Here is an 18,471-nt window from a genome sequence, read left to right as displayed (position 1 = left end):
GCAACCCGCAGACACATCAGCCGGTTTACTCAGATTAATTTCTTAACATTGCATTTGGCTTCTAGTGCTTTGAACCATGCTGGTACGCCGTATCGGATAATAGACAATAATGCTACACCCGCTATAAGCCTACGCACCTGACTTTGCACACACACGAACAGCCGATCCGTTGGACATCATTCGCGATAAAGATTTTATTGCCAATGAAGCCATACATAATCGCCGTGGCTCGTAAAATTGAGCTTATCGTCGATCATCACGCTCAGGCGCTTTAATGATTTCACGGAGTTAACTGTGCAGGTCCCTACGTTTATCCTCGCTTGCTGCAACCCACGGTGGTTATGCACCACAACAACCTCAGTCTTGTGATGTGCTAACGCCAACCTCCTTGAGTTGAGCCATTCTTCGACTCTGCTAATCGCGTACGAAGCTTTCAATTCAACTTCGTCGAGAGTGTCGCCTGTGACCTCTAGCATTACATCATCCACAAAGCCTTCTATTTTCACACCAGCCGGGTGATTAAGGAGTAATACTCCATCATACGTGATATTCCACAGAACCGGTCCGAGGATCGATCCCTGTGGAACACCCACTGACACTTCTATCGACTGCTGGTCAGTGTCGACTAACAAAATCCTGATTAATTTGATTAATTATTATTATTTATAACAAAATCCTGTTCTGAAAATAGTTTTTTAGAATCCTGCACAGATAATCCGGGGCTCTCAAGCGATGCAGGGAATCAGCTATAGCCGCCCAGCTAGTTAAATGCGTTCATTACATCTAGTGAAATCAATGCACAGTAGACTGGCCCAGGAAACAAAAAGTTGTCTAATTCTACGGGGCACCCCCCAGGATTGTGTCTTTGGGTGAAAAAATCAATCTCTGAAAATTTCAGCTCAATGGCTTGTTTCATAAGCTGGCTCATTTGATTTGAAGTTTGTATGGGGATTTCAGCCAAAATGTATAGGAAAATGCACCTCCATCACTCATTCAATCTGGAAATTGGTTCTGATTACTCGATTGACCTCAGAATTGCAAAAACGGCAGTTGGTATGCTACAGAGCAATTTAACAGAACATTGTATGATGATTAAATGAACTTTTATATAGGTTTCGGCTGATGCGATTCGATCAAAAAACCCAAAAATACACAAATCAGCTCCTAATAAATCAGCCGAAAATTATATAAAAGTTCATTTAATCATCATGCAATGTTCTGTAGCATACCAACTGCCGTTTTTGCAATTCTGAGGTCAATCGAGCAATCAGAACCAATTTCCAGATCGAATGAGTGACGGAGGTGTATTTTCCTATACATTTTGGCTGAAATCCCCATACAAACTTCAAATCAAATGCGCCAGCTTATGCAACAAGCGATTGAGCTGAAATTTTCAGAGATTGATTTTCTCACCCAAAGACACAATTCTGGGGGGTGCCCCGTGGAATTAGACAACATTTTTTCCTCCCCATAGTAATCTGGGCCAGTCTAATGCACAGTACCTAATACCTCTCCTATTCAAACCACGCGCTACCTTAGCCGTTTTCATTACCGACCGAATTGCTTCGATGATAGAACGGCCTTTACGGAACCCATACTGGTTGCTTGAAGCCACCAGCACACTCCTTATAGTAGTCAATCTATTCAGGATCACACTCTCTAACAACTTACCAGTTGTGTTGATTAGGCAAACCTGATATTTTTATGATATTTCGGTGCATTTTTTTGTTATTTTCGCATGTTATTTTTACTCTTATTTCAAACAAGTTCATATTATGTTTTGTTATCAATATCACGATTTACTGTTAATGAGCTATTGTCGTCTACCCGGGTAACGCGACACCATTTCAATGTCACTGTTTTAAAAGTACAAATAATTCAAGAAAAAACACAAAAATGTCATTGTAAACTCTAGGTAAACATGTATTTACCAATAGATTTAAGCCTAGCGCATTCGTAAAAATATGATGGTAATTTTTCAACGGAACAAATGTTTTTTTTTGTAATTTAGTATAATCGTATTTACTTACTTACTTATGGATCCTGTACACCTCCGGTGGTGCAAAGGGCCGACTTGAAAGATCTCCATCCTGAGCGTTGCCCGGCTATCGCTTTAACCTGTTGCCAGGTTAGATTTCGGTCGACTTCTTTTATTTCTTTATTGAGGCTTCGCCGCCATGAGCCTCTGGGTCTGCCTCTGCTGCGATGTCCCACAGGGTTCCAGTCTAATGCTTGTTAACAGATTTCGTTTCCGCCCAGAGTGTGGCCGACCCAGCCCCACTTCCGATCGCGAATTTCTGTTGCTGTTGGCCCTTTGATGACAACGACTATGGAACTCGTTGTTTGAAATGCTGTTGTGAGGCCACCAAGCCCGAATTATATACCGCAGGCATCTGTTAATGAACACCTGCAGCCGTTGAGTGTTCTCCACTGATACACACCATGTTTCGCTAGCGTATAACAGCACAGATTTCACGTTAGAGTTGAAAATTCGTATTTTGGTGCGTTCACTTATCTGCCTGTTTTTCCAGATATTTCTTAAACTCGCAAAGGCAGCCCTTGCTTTCTTGATCCGTGCGCCTATGTCGATCTTGGTACCGCCGTCTGACGCCATTTGGCTACCAATATATTGGAAGCTTTCAACATTCTCCACTGGTTGCCCGGCTACTGTGAAACTGGAAGGAGTCACCGTGTTTACATCCAACGATTTGGTTTTGTTGACGTTGATGACTAAGCCTGCCGAAGAGGAGCGCTCGGCAAGGTCGTTGAGCTTACTCTGCATATCAGAGCGCCGTTGCGCGAGGAGTGCAACATCATCCGCCAATTCGAAGTCATTTAGGTGCTCCATGGTTATAGGCTGCCATAACAGCCCGCGGTTTGGTTCACGGTCAATCGCATCTACCAGAATCGCGTCGATTACGATGAGGAACAGTAACGGTGATGGAATACATCTTTGCCTCACACCAGCTACGGATAGGGTCGGACAAGACCCCATTGTGCAGCACTGTACACGAGAAGGTCTCGTACTGTGCCTCGATGAGGCCGATGATTTTCTCAGGAACTTCCTTGCGTCTCAGGGCGCCCCACATATTCTCGTGATTGAGACGGTTGAAAGCTTTTTCGTAGTCAATGAATACCAAGTAAAGGGACTCTTGGAATTCGTTGACCTGTTCCAGAATGATGCGGAGCGTGACAATATGGTCCACACAAGATCTTCCGGCACGGAATCCGGCTTGCTACCGCTGGAGAGTCGCATCGATCATCTCCTGAATCCGGGCTAGGATAATTTTGCACAGAACTTTGAACAACTTTTTGCACAGAACACAGCAACATAATGCCTCGCCAGTTATCGCATACAGTCAGGTCACCCTTTTTGGGCACCTTCACTAAGATACCTTGCATCCAGTCGACCGGGAAAGTTGCGGTGTCCCAGATATTACGAAATAAACGATGCAGTAGTTGAGCGTATGTCATGGGGTCAGCTTTGAGCATCTCGGCTGATATGCGGTCGACCCCTGGGGCTTTATTCGGTTTCATGCTTTGGATGTCTGTTTGAATCTCTAGCAGTGATGGAGCTTCGGTATTGACGCGTGTTATACGTCGGATCCTAGGCAGATCATGCCGAGGTGGTGATGGCCTGGCTGGCACTTGAAAAAGTTGTTCGAAGTGCTCGAACCAGCGTTTCAGCTGGTCAGTTGGGTCGGTCAATAACTGATTATTTGCGTCTTTTACAGACATCGTTGCATTCATCTTCGCCCCGCTGAGGCGTCGTGAGATATCGTAGAGGAGGCGAATGTCCCCGGTTGCGGCGGCTCTCTCTCCTTCGTCGACCAGAGAGTCTGCCCACGCTCGCTTGTCCCGTCGACATGAGCGTTTTACTTCCTTCTCAAGAGCCGCGTATCGTTGACGGGCTAAGACTTTGGCTCCTCTGGTTTTCGATCGCTCTATCGCGGCTTTGGCTAAACTTTGGTAAAACTCAACACCCTGGGGCACTTCCAGTGCAAAAACTGTAAGCAATACTCCATAAATGTTTTTCCATCCGGTGTTGAACTTAATCTAGAATTAAAAAACACCTAAATAAAGAATAAAAAAAATCCATAAATGAAATGTGAGTAGTTATTGCCAGCGACAACTTGTATAATTTTATGCCTAAACATTTTTCAAATGATAGCTGAAGGCATTATCTTCTTAAAATCATTCAGCACATTTGCAATGCAGGTCCTCATCGTCAATGAACGATTATATTATGGTTCTTCTTATTGTTATTGTACAACAAAAACTATTAGGTAATTATCTCGTACATCAGTGACGACAATGTATGATTAGTCAACCTGCGCTCTTGTTTCCACGATCGATTGAGTGTTCACTATTCAGCCACAGTTTTTGTGGAACCTATTGTCACAGCCAAGAACGATAGAACCGCGATAAGAAGTAAAGGCAATTAGAAAGGAAGTAAAAAAGAAGCAGGAAATAGGTTATGTGACGAGCACCAATCTTCGAAAAAATTAAAGCTACAGATTAGTGAATGTAAATAAACACATTTGATTTATATTCGTAAGGGGTAATGACTTTAAATATTAAACATGTTCAAGTAGCAAATAAATAATCAGCCCACGTTGACTTGAAATGAAAAATTACATTTCACCGCTGTTCAACCTTTATGTGTTCGACCGAACGCTCGATCTTTTCCGCCCCATGTTATTTAAATATAAATTCACCAGTTACGATTCCTATCGAATGTAAGAAAGTTAAACTGCCTACTCAAATAGCTGCACTGTTTTAGTGAATTATCCCTATTATCAGAAAAAAAAAACTCATGGTTATTACATTATCCGCTCCTACGCGCCTCCCCCAAGCTGCTGTCGGAACTGTAGTTAATCAAACAGTTTATAATGGCAATGTTTTTCCACCGGTCATTTATACCTCTAAACAAATCCGGTAGTATTTAGCGACCAGCGCGCCAGATTCATGCGCCCTCGTATTTGTGAATGCCTACCATGTGTAAACGCCGCTTGTGGAGGAAAATGCACAGACGTTTTTCAGAAAATCTGAATGAGATCAAGTTCGAAAACGGTGTAAAGCAAAAAAAGGAGAAAAATCTTTCGGTTGGGAGTATAGGTGGGGAACACGTTTTCACATGCGCGTGTCTCTCAATTGAGGAAAACTCATGAAGTGAGTCGCCTGTATGTGTTGTATTGGATTTGATTGCGTAGGGGAGTACATAACTACGTATCTATATAAAGTAGATTTTATAACATTCGCAAAATACTCATATCGCTCTGTTATTGGAAAGGAACATAGGCGTGCGTTCATTTGTTATAGGAACCAGTTACAGTCATTGGTTTATTCGAGAGTAGTATGGAGAAAATGTACATTGTTAAAAAAGTTAAGACTTTAGGGCCCTCCTTAGTCGTGCGGAAAGATGCGCGGCTATAAAGGAAGATCATGCTGATGGTGGCTGGGTTCGATTCCCAGTGCCGGTCTACACAATTTTCGGATTGGAAATTGGCTGACAATAAAATGACAAAAATGACTTTTTACGAAGTTAGTTGGAATTGAAAAATGTCTCGACTTCTTTGGCCATAAAAGTATCATCGTGTTAGCCTCATGATATACAAATTCAGAAATGTTAATTTTGATTAGAAATCTCGCAGCTAATAACTGTGGAAGTGCTGCTTGATGAACACTAAACTGCGAGGCGGCAATGTCCCAGTGGGGGATGTAATGCCAATGAAGAAGAAGAAGAAGACTTGTTGTCAGAATAGTTAACAAAATAGTTTTAGATGTATTTTTTTCACTTTACAAGTACAAAAAAAGTTCTGAATAATACTTTGTTTGAACTTGAGCATAGGCACACTGTTACAAAAACAAAACAAAGTAAAACGTCAAACTATTCAAAGCATCCAATCAGGCTCACATGAACTTTTTATAAACTTTAAAGTTCGTATTCAAACTTCATACGAACTTTTTGTGAACTTTCGAATTCAGAATCACCTTGGTATAATCTTTTTATGTCATAAAGTTCACATTTAGTGCCACCTCGACATAATACAGTAATATCCCGATTTTATCACCCACGTTGAATTTTGGTGTGATAAAACAGAGCATGTAAGAAAATCGGAAATTAATTTCACAAATATTAATCAGTTTGTGCCTTGGAAAGGCAAAATGCGTGAACGGTATCTGTTATTTCTTGTTGAAAATGATTTTTACATAATCTTTCACATGTACGTAGAAGTCATTCATAATATACCACAGACGGTGAAAGTTGTTTTATGAAAATCATTGTGGTTTGCGGTTTTATATACGTAAATAACAAGAAAAACTAAAATTTTCAAAAAAATTTGGGTAGACAAAACCGGGTCGAAAACATGATAAAATCGGGGAGTGATAAAATCGGGTCAACACTGTATTAACTTTCTAGTTCAAATTTTATCATGGTGAACTTTGAGTGTCAGATATGAAATCAATTCATGAAGTAAAATTTTGCCACTTCACACGTCAGTAGTGGTACGCATCCCGGATTATAAGAGAAGGACTAGAGTTCAATACTTGTGGTAAACGCATCGTCACATGGAGTCTCGCATCCTAAATAAGAACAGCTTATACGTTCTAGCGAATATTAATTGAAATAAAATTGAAAATATTTTTAGCAGTATACATCACCTTGTGGTTTTATTTTATTTTGTAAAGGTTCTTTGTTCAGCTGAATAGCATGCTATACAGGACTCTCACAAAACTTGTTATGAACAATCTGCAAACTGTTAGAACTTGAGAATAACTTAATGTGAACTTTTTTGTCTTTATTAGTGAGACTTTCAGCCCAATGCTGGCTCGTCTCGTGGAGAAATGTGAACTTGAAAGTTCGGTTAACTACTTAAAAAGTGAGCTGAATAGAATTGACCTTTCCCGTCAAAAAAATGCCTTCTTCTTCTTCTTCTTTGTTGGCATTACATCCTCCACTCGGACATTGCCGCCTCGCAGCTTAGTGTTTCTAGAGGTTTCTAAGCCAAGGTACCATTTCTGCATTCATATATCATGAGGCTAACACGATGATGCTTTTATGCGGGTTAGGGACAAAAGGTCGAAAGACAAAAGGTCGAAAGGACAAAAGGTCGAAAGACAAAACGTCGAAAGACAAAAGGTCGAAGGGACAAATGGTCGAAAAGGACAAAAGGTCGAAAGGGACAAAAGGTCGAAAGGACAAAACGTCGAATGGGACAAAAGGTCGAAAGGGACAAAACGTCGAATGGGACAAAAGGCCGAAAGAAATAAAAGATCAATAAGATCAAAAGGCACAAAAGGTCGAAATAGACAAGAAACTGAAACGGGGAGATTTAGTCCCGCACCAGATTTGCCTTGCCTGCTTTTTTAGTTTTTAACAATTTTTAATAATTAAATAAAACTCATTCAATAAGTACAGATGGATGTAAAAGGAATGCATAGGGATAAAGGAATGCATAGGAAAGTCGAGAGGACTTAGGACAGTGGCCCACAGTATTTCAGGCGGAAATATATGCAATATTAGAATGCGTGTTATTATGCCTGAGGAGAAAGTATAGATTTGCAAAAATATGTATTTTCTCTGACAGCCAAGCGGCACTTAAGTCGCTTAATAACTACACTTGTAACTCAAAGCTAGTGTGGGAATGCATTCTGGCTTTGAAAAACTTATCCATACGCAATCGAGTCTACCTATATTGGATCCCAGGACATACGGGTCTAGAGGGAAACGAGATTGCTGATGAGCTAGCCAGGAATGGATCTAATGAAAGGTTCATTGGCCCTGAGCCCTTCTGCGGGATCTCAGACTGCTCTGTAAAATGGAACTGAACAAATATATGGTCAGTCAAATCACATCAAACTGGAATGCACTTCCCCATACGAGCCAATCCAAAAGGCTCGTAACGATTAACCCCAAGAAAGCCCAACAACTATTAGGTCTCAACAAAGGGATCTCAACATCTACACCGGTCTAATAACTGGACACTGCCCCTGCAGATACCATCTACAAAAGATCGGAGCAATCCAAACCTCAAATTGCCGCTTCTGTGACGAGGAGAGAGAAACATCAGAACACATCCTCTGCTATTGCAGTGCACTCACCCAACGTAGGTTCAAAGTTCTCAGCAAGCCCTTTTAGGGCCTGCTGACATATGGATCTTATCCCCAAGGACGTGGTTGGCTTCATAAAGCTAGTCTCGCCAGAATGGGGAGTCACATACTGTAACTCAGGATCTCTATTCATCAATAATAGATGGTCTTGAGTTCAGTCGATACCAAGGTATCTCAGTGACAAACATGTTACTGAGATAACTTGCGTATTTCACAGTAAAAGGGTATATCACAATAGTCCTAAAATCTGGACGCAGTGATCTTCACCCGACAAACGAGGAGAAGTCGAGACAATTTCCAATCCGAAAATTGTCTACACCGGCACCGGGAATCGAACCCAGCCACCCTCAGCATGGTCTTGCTTTGTAGTCGCGCATCTTACCGCTAGGCTAAGGAGGGCCCCGTCAAAAAATGTATCTCATATTATTGTCTCAGTCGATTCTTTGGCTTATTTAAAGTCAAGTTTCTCGAAGAACCCATATTGTTTAAAGCCTCTATTTTAGAAATCGAAAACAAAAACCGAAAAGTGCTGCACGTGTGAGCCGGCCTGAAAAAATCACCAGATGTTCGTTCAAAATTAGGCAAATGTTAGGCCAAACTTGAAAGACAGCTTTTTTTAGATTCTTTGTTATCAAGTAAAAAAATACTTAGAGGCGTCAAAAAATATGGGTTCTTTGGGAAAATTGACAGCCGAGCGCTCGGTTCATGAATTTCTGCCGATATCTCAGATGAAAAAGTAATTTGTTTACTGCGGCACTCAAAGGAGCCGCCGTAATTATATACCCATTCAGCCGTTATATCAGCAAACGAACTTAAACCGAGATTTGCACAGCCGAGATCGGTAGAAAAATTTAAGTGTGAGGATCCCTCTTGGAGCTTGAGCTTGATTGACTGCTCGTAGTTGCTACTCCATTATGACCAGATCAGCTGTTCTTGCACAGGGAATTAACAGATGTTCGCTTGGGACTAGCACACATCTTCAATGTACAAGTACTGGTGATCTCATTTGTTAGGTCATACTGGCGCCTGCCACGCCAGAATGCAAGTCAATGTCGGGAAGAGGGAGGAAATGATGATGCAATCACTCGCCCACTGCAAGCCGAATATACCTCTGCACTTGCCACGAGTTCATGCGGAATTTGTTGGAATTTCTGGGTTAGGTTGGAGAGGCAGAGGTCCGTCTTGGTTAACGAGCTGCCAATGTGATAGCTGGAGAAGGTAACTGATGGAATTTCTAATTGGATGTAGGGAAACAAGCTCTACAGTTCATTTCTAATTCTAGCAGATTACTGTTAGAATACTCAAGTTGAAGGTATAGGAATAGTAATGGAAACGGTATGGAAGTCCATTTCCAGTTCTAGCGATTGCTAGAACATGAGAAATAAATAGAAAGATATAAAGTAGGAGAATGGAACGGACCTGGGATTGAACACACGACCTCCTGCGGATGAGGCAGAAGCAGTAGCCATATGACTACTAAGCCCGCTTCGAAAAAAGAGAGATCACGCACTGAAGTGATTAATTTTATTACCGGCCGCGCAATGCAGAACACAATATTTCGTCCAACCACGCGATCGTTCTGCTGTCCGAAACAAGAGAGATCACGCACTGAACTCAAGTGTGAGGATCCCTCTTGGAGCTGATTAAGCCAGAAATGTACTGTTATCCGAACTTTTGCTTGCTTGGGTATGGACACCTGATTTTTTTTTTCGTTGATGACAGTATGTTCATAATATTCGTATTTAGTGTCAATTTTTATTAATTATCCTAATTTTCACTCAAATTTCGAAAGTTAATTTATTTTATTTTCAAAATTTACGTAAATGCTGCCTAGTATGCCCTTCGCCACATTCGAAAAAAATGTCAGCTCAATTTTGAGATATAAGCATTTAAGACCGCATAGTTCATAGATCACAATAGGCTAGGTGTACCAGTTATGGCTATAGCACCAGTTGTCGCACTAGTGCTTTATATGCCAAATGGCCAATCAAATCACCGCAAACCAAGTTCATATCGATAAAGCATATTCATATGATACGATAACACCTTTGATTTTCTCCAAAACAAGCAAAGCATAATTGTAAAAATTGATTTTGCTTAATTTTGACGTCCTTCGCACCAGTTGTCGCACTAGTGGTCCATATTTGGCCAGTCCCATAAGAAAACAATGGGATTTGCCAAATAAGGAACCAAAATTAAGAATAGTGCCACAACTGGTGCATGCATGCGTTCCTATTATGGATTAATCAATTTTGAGGATAATAACAAATTTTATTGTGGTTTTCACAGCTGTTCTAAGGAACAGGAAGTAAAACCTTTCGCTTGATATATAAAGTGCACCCACATGCCTTTTACTTATTTTTAAAAAAATAGTTGTTCTTACGTATGGCGACAATTGGTACACCCACCCTAGTACATAACTTTTAAATGACAAGACTTACGAAAATGTAATGTTTAATGCATCATTACGTGCTTCATAGTTCTTCTGAAGACCACAATCTCGTTAAATTGAAAACAAAATAGTTATAGTATGATGTGATTTTTTGAACGCCACCCCAAAGGGTCGTTCAACAATGACGTCACAGGTTTTAGGGGGGGAGGAGGTCTAATATTTTGTGACAGTACGTATTCTAGGTATACAAAAAAGCGTGACAGAAAGGGGACCGTAGAAATCTAAAAAAATAGTAGACGTCATAGTTGAATCACCCCCAATCAGAAGTTTTGAATTTGATTTAGAAAGCTAAAGTGCCAGATAAATGATATCTTTGGCAATATTTTTCAAAATGAGATTTTGTACAAGTTTGCTGAAGAGCATTACCGCGTATGACCTTCAATTAAAAAAAAATGACTTCAGATTTTAACTTAAAAGGGGATTACCATAATTAACTTTTTACCTGAAAAATGTAACTGAATGAGAACGTAGGAGAATAGCATTTTCCTGCTAATATTCTCACCAAAGATTTTGGCGAAATAATGATTTCTCCAATAAAATCCGCACTTTCCCAGGATGTACAGGAAATTTACCAAAATTCTGATGTCCAAGCCTCAACCCATTACACATTTTATCCCGTTAGACAACAATGGCTTTAAGGATCGCTTGATAACTTTTGCAGAGAAAGCAACAGAAATAGATCGCCCCTTCGTCAGCCCACATAATCTTGGACATAACTTAGCCAGTCCACATGAAGCTGCCGTTAATGAGCATGCAAACAGCATCCATTTAACTCCCATCGATTTCTCTGAGGAGCTGTAGATCTCAGCTGACGAATCGACGGCCTATATCAAATCACCGAAAAGCCATGAAGGCCCCAGGCTTCGACAACATCCTGAATCTCGAAATCAAATACATCGTTCCGGAAGTCACAGAAAGTTATCCCCATGCAGCCTCTCAAACAAGTTGTCGTCCCATCAACCTTCTCTCAGGGTTATCCAGGCTGTTTGAAAAGGCAATTTACATCCGGCTATATGAGTCTTTCGAACTCCACAACATCTTGCTCAAGGAACAGTTTGGTTTCCTACGGTCGATCAACCGTCCACCAACTGACCCGAATTACCAACATTCACTGATGGAACAATTTTGTCTCCACTACCATGGCCCAACACGATGTCGAAAAAACATTTGACAATTTTACAACAACCCTACCATCTTGCCAGCTGCCTAGCGTAAGTCATCAATATCTATCTGTCGGCATGGACTTTCCGGGTACAGGGCAGCAGGGACTATGTCTAATGTGTCTGTGCTACATGTGTCTGTAAGCAGGTCCTATCAAAGCGACCGTGTACCGCTCAAAGCGCACAGGAGCCCAAAGAGTGCCAATTGGCATGTGAAGTGTCCCTTTTCTCGATGGCAGTTACCGAAGATATATGAACGACCTCCAATCAAATCTTAAAATAATCCGTCCATGTTTTGAGATTTATCAAATCGCAAAAGACGGCTAATCAAGTTCCGAACAATGTTGTTTATGGCGACACTACAGTTACCACATCTGATGAAGCTGCGAACCTCTTCGCCGACTTTTTTTAGAGTGTGTTCAATGTGAACCCTCCTCAAACTCACCCAGGTAGTTTTTCGAATGTTCTACCGCACGATATTGACCTCGCACCCTTCCTGTTCTCCGACCTAGAAGTGTTGGAAACTCTTCGCGATTTACATGCTTCAAAAGGTGCCGGAGTGGATGGCCTAACACCTTTCCTGCTGAAAGCGGCTCCACTAACACTACATTTCAACAGATCGTTGAGTGAAAAAACGTTCCCTGGACTATGGAAAATAGCAACGATGATTCCAATTCACAAATCTGGAAGTTTGCGCAAAGTTAATAGCTACCGTGGAATTTCCATTCTTTGTTGTGTTGGAAAACTTCTTGAATCATTAGTTCATAAAGTTTTGTTATCTGCTGTTAAACCATTCATTTCAATTCATCAGCACGGTTTTCTTCCTCAACGCTCTAGTACAACGAATCTGCTATGCTATTCTAATTCGCTCTTCCGTGAAGTCGAGAAGCGCAATCAGGTGGAGTCCGTAAACGTAGATTTTTCGAAAGCTTTCGACACCGTACCTCACCAACATGCCGTTGCAAAGTTACGCCACTTGGGTTTCCCTGATTGGCTTTCGTTCGTGTTGACGCCTCACGGTCTAGGACTTTCAGCATTACCTCGGGTGTGCCCCAGGGCAGCGTGCTGGGACCTTTACTGTTTATCCTGTATATCAATGACTTGATCAACCTTTGCGAAGCTTCTGTACGCTGAAGACCTCAACATATTCAGAGTGATACACTCTTTGCTGGATTGTTTTCCTTTTTTTTATTCCTTTATTTATTTGTTAGGCACTCTGTGTTACTTAACCGCTACTGTGCCGAGATCTACTGTGGTATTCTGCTCTACAGAATCCACACAGAATCTATTTCCATTACCATTATTGTTGTCGTTGCCAGTCCATCTCATCGTGAGTCCATTGTGTCCGTTTGTCCATATCGTGTATTCAATGATCGTTGCATTGTTCGGTTGCCATTAATCCGGGTAACGTTGGAGGAATGCCTCCGAGAAGAACAAGTTGTCAGTCGTCATCAGGCAGCCGTGACGGTAAGGCGCGTACCCCAAACGCCTCCGTATGGGCTGCGGATCTGGCGACTGACGAGGGTTTGGTGGAGGGGCTGGGAATCGAACCCATGACCATTGGCTTGTAAGGCGAACCTGGAGCCAACTACGCTACGAGACCTCCCTGGATTGTGTTGCTCTACAAACTGATATTGACGTACTCCGCCGTTGGTGCGATGAAAACGGAATGAGCGTGAATGTGGCGAAATGTAAGGTAATCACCTTCTGCCGAATCATATCCCCAATAATGTACAGCTATACTTTTGCCGATGCTTCACTAGAGCGTGTTTCGTCGATTCGTGACTTGGGCGTTACAATGGACTCGAAATTGCGGTTCAACGAACATATTTCTGCAATAACGGCGAAGGCATTCGCAGTTTTTGGATTTATTCGTAGGAATGCAGCTCATTTCACCGATGTTTACACCTTGAAAGCTCTGTACTGTGCACTAGTGAGGAGTATTTTAGAATATGCTGCCCCTATTTGGACGCCGTACCATACGACCCAAGTGATTCGCATTGAACGAGTTCAAAAGCAGTTCATCCGTTTTGCACTTCGGCACCTACCGTGGAACGATGCAATGCACTTACCTGACTATAGAGCCCGATGTCAGCTAATCGACCTGGAACTACTCTCAACTAGACGACTCAACTTCAGAAGACTTGTAGTGTATTAGCAGTAACATAGACTGTCTGGACTTGCTCGTGGATGTACAGTTGACACTGGCGGAGACAAAGGTGGGGCACCACGCGATGCAATCACACCATTCTTCTCGAAGGCTATTGTTCTTGCGCTTAGTGGTGCCCCACCAAAAAGCAATAGCTGGCTCCGCCAATGACAGTTGAGCATACCTTAGCCAGCGTCACGCTGATCTACTCGCAGTCCCAGCCCACCGAACAACGTACGGATACAATAATCCCTTTAGCTTCTGCCTTAGAGCTTTTAATAATGTTTGTAATTTGTTTGATTTTAATGTGTCCAAGTATTGTTTCAAATCTAGAATAAGGAACTTAGAATAAGAGTAGTCTGTACGATCCAATCGAAGACGAATAAACAATTAACAATTATACTTCGGTAGCAAGGAACGAGTAATCTGCTTGTGTTGAGGCAGGAGTGTCATTTCCTCTGTTGCTAACGAATTCATACACTTTTAAAGCTTAATGAGTAATGATGCGGAACGGGTTTAAGAAAAGTTACTGTTTTCATAGTAATCTTCATGCAAGCTTCAAAAAAAAAATTACATCCAAATTAGCTAAAAATTTAGAACGATTATTAAAATAGCAAATGCCATCGTTTAAGCATAGGGGAGCAAAAAAGTCAAAATTTGAATCAAAATTATATTATTATATGGGTTATATTAGGCCCTCCTTAGCCGTGCGGTAAGATGCGCGTCTACAAACCAAGACCATGCTGAGGTTGGCTGGGTTTGATTCCCGGTGTCGGTCTAAGCAATTTTCGGTTTGGAAATTGTCTCGACTTCCCTGGGAATAAAAGTATCATCGTGCTAGCCTCATGATATACAAATGCAGAAATGGTAACTTGGCTTAGAAACTTTGCAGTTACTAACTGTGAAAGTGCTTAATGACCACTAAGCTGAGAGGCGGCAATGTCCCAGACAAAAATTTCTTCATTTTTGTTGCTGACAAATGTTTTCGAATCTGTTTCATAATTATCTTGACAAAACTTTGTCGTACGTTCTATTTTGTTGCTTATTTTACATGTGCAGTGCATTGATGAAATATTGATTTCCTGGGTGTACATAATACTTTGATTTCATAGCCTGATAACTGCTACTGCTGCGAAATCGGCTGCGACGCAGCGTTGATGATATCGCGCCCTAGTACCACATATTCTTCGCATATGTAACTGCAACTCATATGTGACCAGATTTAGTCACAATACAGTTGCTGCAATCATTTTTGTCCAACTGGTGCTTCTCGGGCGGGTGATGATCGACGACAAACTCAGCTTCAGTAGCCACGTCGACTACGCCTGCGAACGGACTGAATGTAAACTGCAGCGTACATGAGCTAAGTACGCAAAGACTGACGTGCCTCAGAATGATCATAGCATATTGCAAAGTATTACGTCACTAGACTACGTAATCGTGGGCATGATGCACATCGGCCTGGATGTTAAGGTAAACGCGGAGTGCTACAACATACGGGGAGCAAGGAACTCCGCAGGACCTCCAAAACTGCAACTTTTCCCGGATGGCAACGAGAGTGGGATAGGTACACCAAAGACAGGTGGACTATTCGTCTCATACCGAGTTTTATGTGTCGATAGACCCCATGGGGAAGTGAACTTTTGACTAACACAAAGGGGCTCTTGCATTTGAAATGACGAAAATTCTAATATAGCTTTATTAGCTGCACACATCAAATTATACGTTTATTGTTATAAAATCAAATAGGAGTTTTTTTTACAAAAAAAATCATAGAATAACACTAACAGTTCGTATTGAACAAAACCCTTCAAATGATAACCCCTTGTTGCCCCTGTGGACACATCAGTGCGCACAACTTAATCCGAAACCAAAACTGAAATCATCGCCATTCACTGCCTATATCTTTCTCTGAGTAGGTGTAGCATTCAGGAAAATATCACATCTGCGTGTATTTATTTTTCACCACCCAACCAACCTATCAACATTACGAACGAACAGCGAACACACGAAACGATGAAAATTCAAATTTTCGTTTTCTATCTTTCCAGCTAAGAATAGAAAATCGTCGCCCTCAACATCAACATCATCGTCTTCATCGTCATCCACCACTCATCGGCAGCTGCATCAAGCTCCTCAGAAGCAAATTGCTCCACAACAAGGAAACCTCAGTGAAAAGTTACAGCACGGCGGTACTAACGAATCGGACTTATCGAACAATTGCAGCAACAATAATAAGAACGGCAGCACTTTTCCAGGTGTTGATAAACATAATCAGCAACGCGAATCCTCTCCGGCATCAGTATCGGGCGTGTGTTGTTATACCACTAACAATTTCAATAGTGCTTCCAACAAAAATGCTAAAAATAATAATCTAGTTAAAGTGAGTAACAAGTACTCGGACAGTAAGAAGCTGAAGATAGTGAACAACAAAGGTGAACACAAGGATACAGTGCCGTCGCCGTACGTTGACGAAAGTCGAACTAGTAAAAATCATCGTAACGGATTCGGTTATGGTGGCGATTCGCGCAATTTGAACGAAAAGTGGTCGTCGGGCATTAGCAGTAGCGAATATGATGCCGTGAAAAGTAGTGTTCAGAAACATGGCGAATTTTCCTCCGCGGAGATCATCAGTGGGAAAGGTCTTCTGAGAGGCGGCACCAGTGGAGTCAGTGTGAAGAAGAACGAATGCGATGATTTAAATTTAAATTTCAAAAACGCACAGCATTCAAAAGAGCCGCGGTTGAAAGATGTGAACATAAATAATTTTAAGAAAAAGAATACGTCGTCGTATGGTGTGTATTTTGGACCGAATTCAAGTGTGGGTCGAACGGGAATTAACAATAAAAATAATATCGGGAAAAATACCACCACAAGAGGCGATGATATTTGTGCAGACGAGTTGTCCTCATCTTCGTCGTTGTCGCCTAGATCGCCCCCGTCGCCGTTGCCTTTACCACCCCCACCAACTGCAGTAGCAGAGTCGTGGTTGTTCAGCGATCGCGTGAAGCTAACACCACCTTGTTCACCGATTCCGTCGTGCTCTGGTTCATTCAACAAGAACTTAACCGCACGAACGGAATCGTCTACGTTTGATTTTGGCCTACCCGATACACCTGAACGTGGAAGAGTCAGAGCTTTCAGTGACTCAAACGGCTGCTCAGATGAAAGCAATCAGTTCCGTATTAATAGATCGGCCATCCACCACCAAAACAGGCACACTCCCAAAAATCACACCATCCCACATTTAGAAAACTATCGAGTTAACGGTCAACGAAAAGTTCCTCCCGTCATAAATCACGCGAGTGTCGTCCAATTTCAACCTCATAGACAATTCAACTCCGATACTATTGGTGCCAAAAACAACGGCTGCGCGTCACCTCCAGTTGTGATATGCCAAGTTACACCAAAACTACCTTCTCGAGGATCTAATGCTGAAGTTCGGCTACAATCTTTAAGCCGATACTGTGCTCAAAATTTAAACACAAATCCCCAAACTCCCAGTTTGGTTACAGCTGAACTGGAGGACTTTACTTTTATCGATTCTTCGGATATCTCATCAGCTGGAGACGATGTCATCACTGTGATCAATGAAGAAGATTACCGGGAATATCATAAATGCCTATCGGTACCAAAACTCGATGAATCGTCTGGCGAACTGTGTCCCGGTAATTATGATAGTGCACAAAGCAGCAACATTTTCATATGCTCGTCGGACGAATTGAGTAGTGTGTGTAGCGGTAGTGATTTAGTGCCGACGTTGGTAGTAAACAGCTTCAACGAGGAAGCAAAGCAAAATTTCCACACGGTTAAATACAAAAAGTGCAATGTGACGTCGAATTCCCAATCAAGTGCCTGTGTCAGTGAAGCAAATACCGATTGTCCAGATCCACCCTCGCTGGTTGATAGTGAACAGAAGGTCCCGGCCAACGCCGCCGTCGTCGTCAGTGGGCAAAGCGATAGCAATAACAATCAACATTTAAGAAATACCGACGTTGTGCTTAAATTTAATCCAACTACTAATAATAGCCACGAAGAGAACAACGACGGCGACAGATCAAGTGGTGTGGTAGTCGAAACAACATCGCCAGTTCGAATTTCCACGCAACAGTTTGGCTTCAACAATATATCTCCGGATAATTCCTCCAGCAGTTTAAATTGTTTCGGGAAACAACAACTGCATGTCAGGACATCGCCAGAAAAACCGGTAAGTGCTACATTGTATATGTTATTCATTTCTTAAAAGTGTTATTGTAAAAACAAAAACTTAGCTTTCAATGGCTTTTAGTTAGAAAGTGAAAGTGATTTTAATACCAAAAAAACGAATGTGGGGTCACGGGAGGTAATGTTAGCCTAGGATTAAAAGATTCGGTGCCAATTTGTTCAAAAACAGTATGCAGTATGGATATATACAGTTTTTAAAACAAATGATTAATTTTACGCTAGATTCATGCACTTCTTCAACTGATAAACTCGATAAACTAGCGTGATAGAAGGGTCGGACACCCATGGTGTTATATATCAATCGGCTCAGCTCGATGATTTGAGGTGATGTATGCTTGTGTGTATGTATGTATGTTTGTGTATGTGAGCAC

At 41.7% G+C, this 18,471-nt stretch overlaps 1 protein-coding gene across 1 annotated transcript in view; it reads left to right on the top strand.

Annotated features, from left to right (window-relative positions):
- LOC134204059 (uncharacterized) overlaps window positions 1-18,471 on the top strand; it is a 249,619-nt gene that overhangs the window by 140,762 nt on the left and 90,386 nt on the right. Inside the window, 1 exon segment of the mRNA XM_062678883.1 lies at window positions 15,928-18,083. Coding sequence (XP_062534867.1) covers window positions 15,928-18,083 — 2,156 coding nt within the window.

Source organism: Armigeres subalbatus, unplaced genomic scaffold, assembly GCF_024139115.2.
Source record: "Armigeres subalbatus isolate Guangzhou_Male unplaced genomic scaffold, GZ_Asu_2 Contig377, whole genome shotgun sequence".
In the NCBI taxonomy this organism is placed as follows: domain Eukaryota; kingdom Metazoa; phylum Arthropoda; class Insecta; order Diptera; family Culicidae; genus Armigeres; species Armigeres subalbatus.
This window is presented reverse-complemented; position numbering and strand designations above follow the sequence as displayed.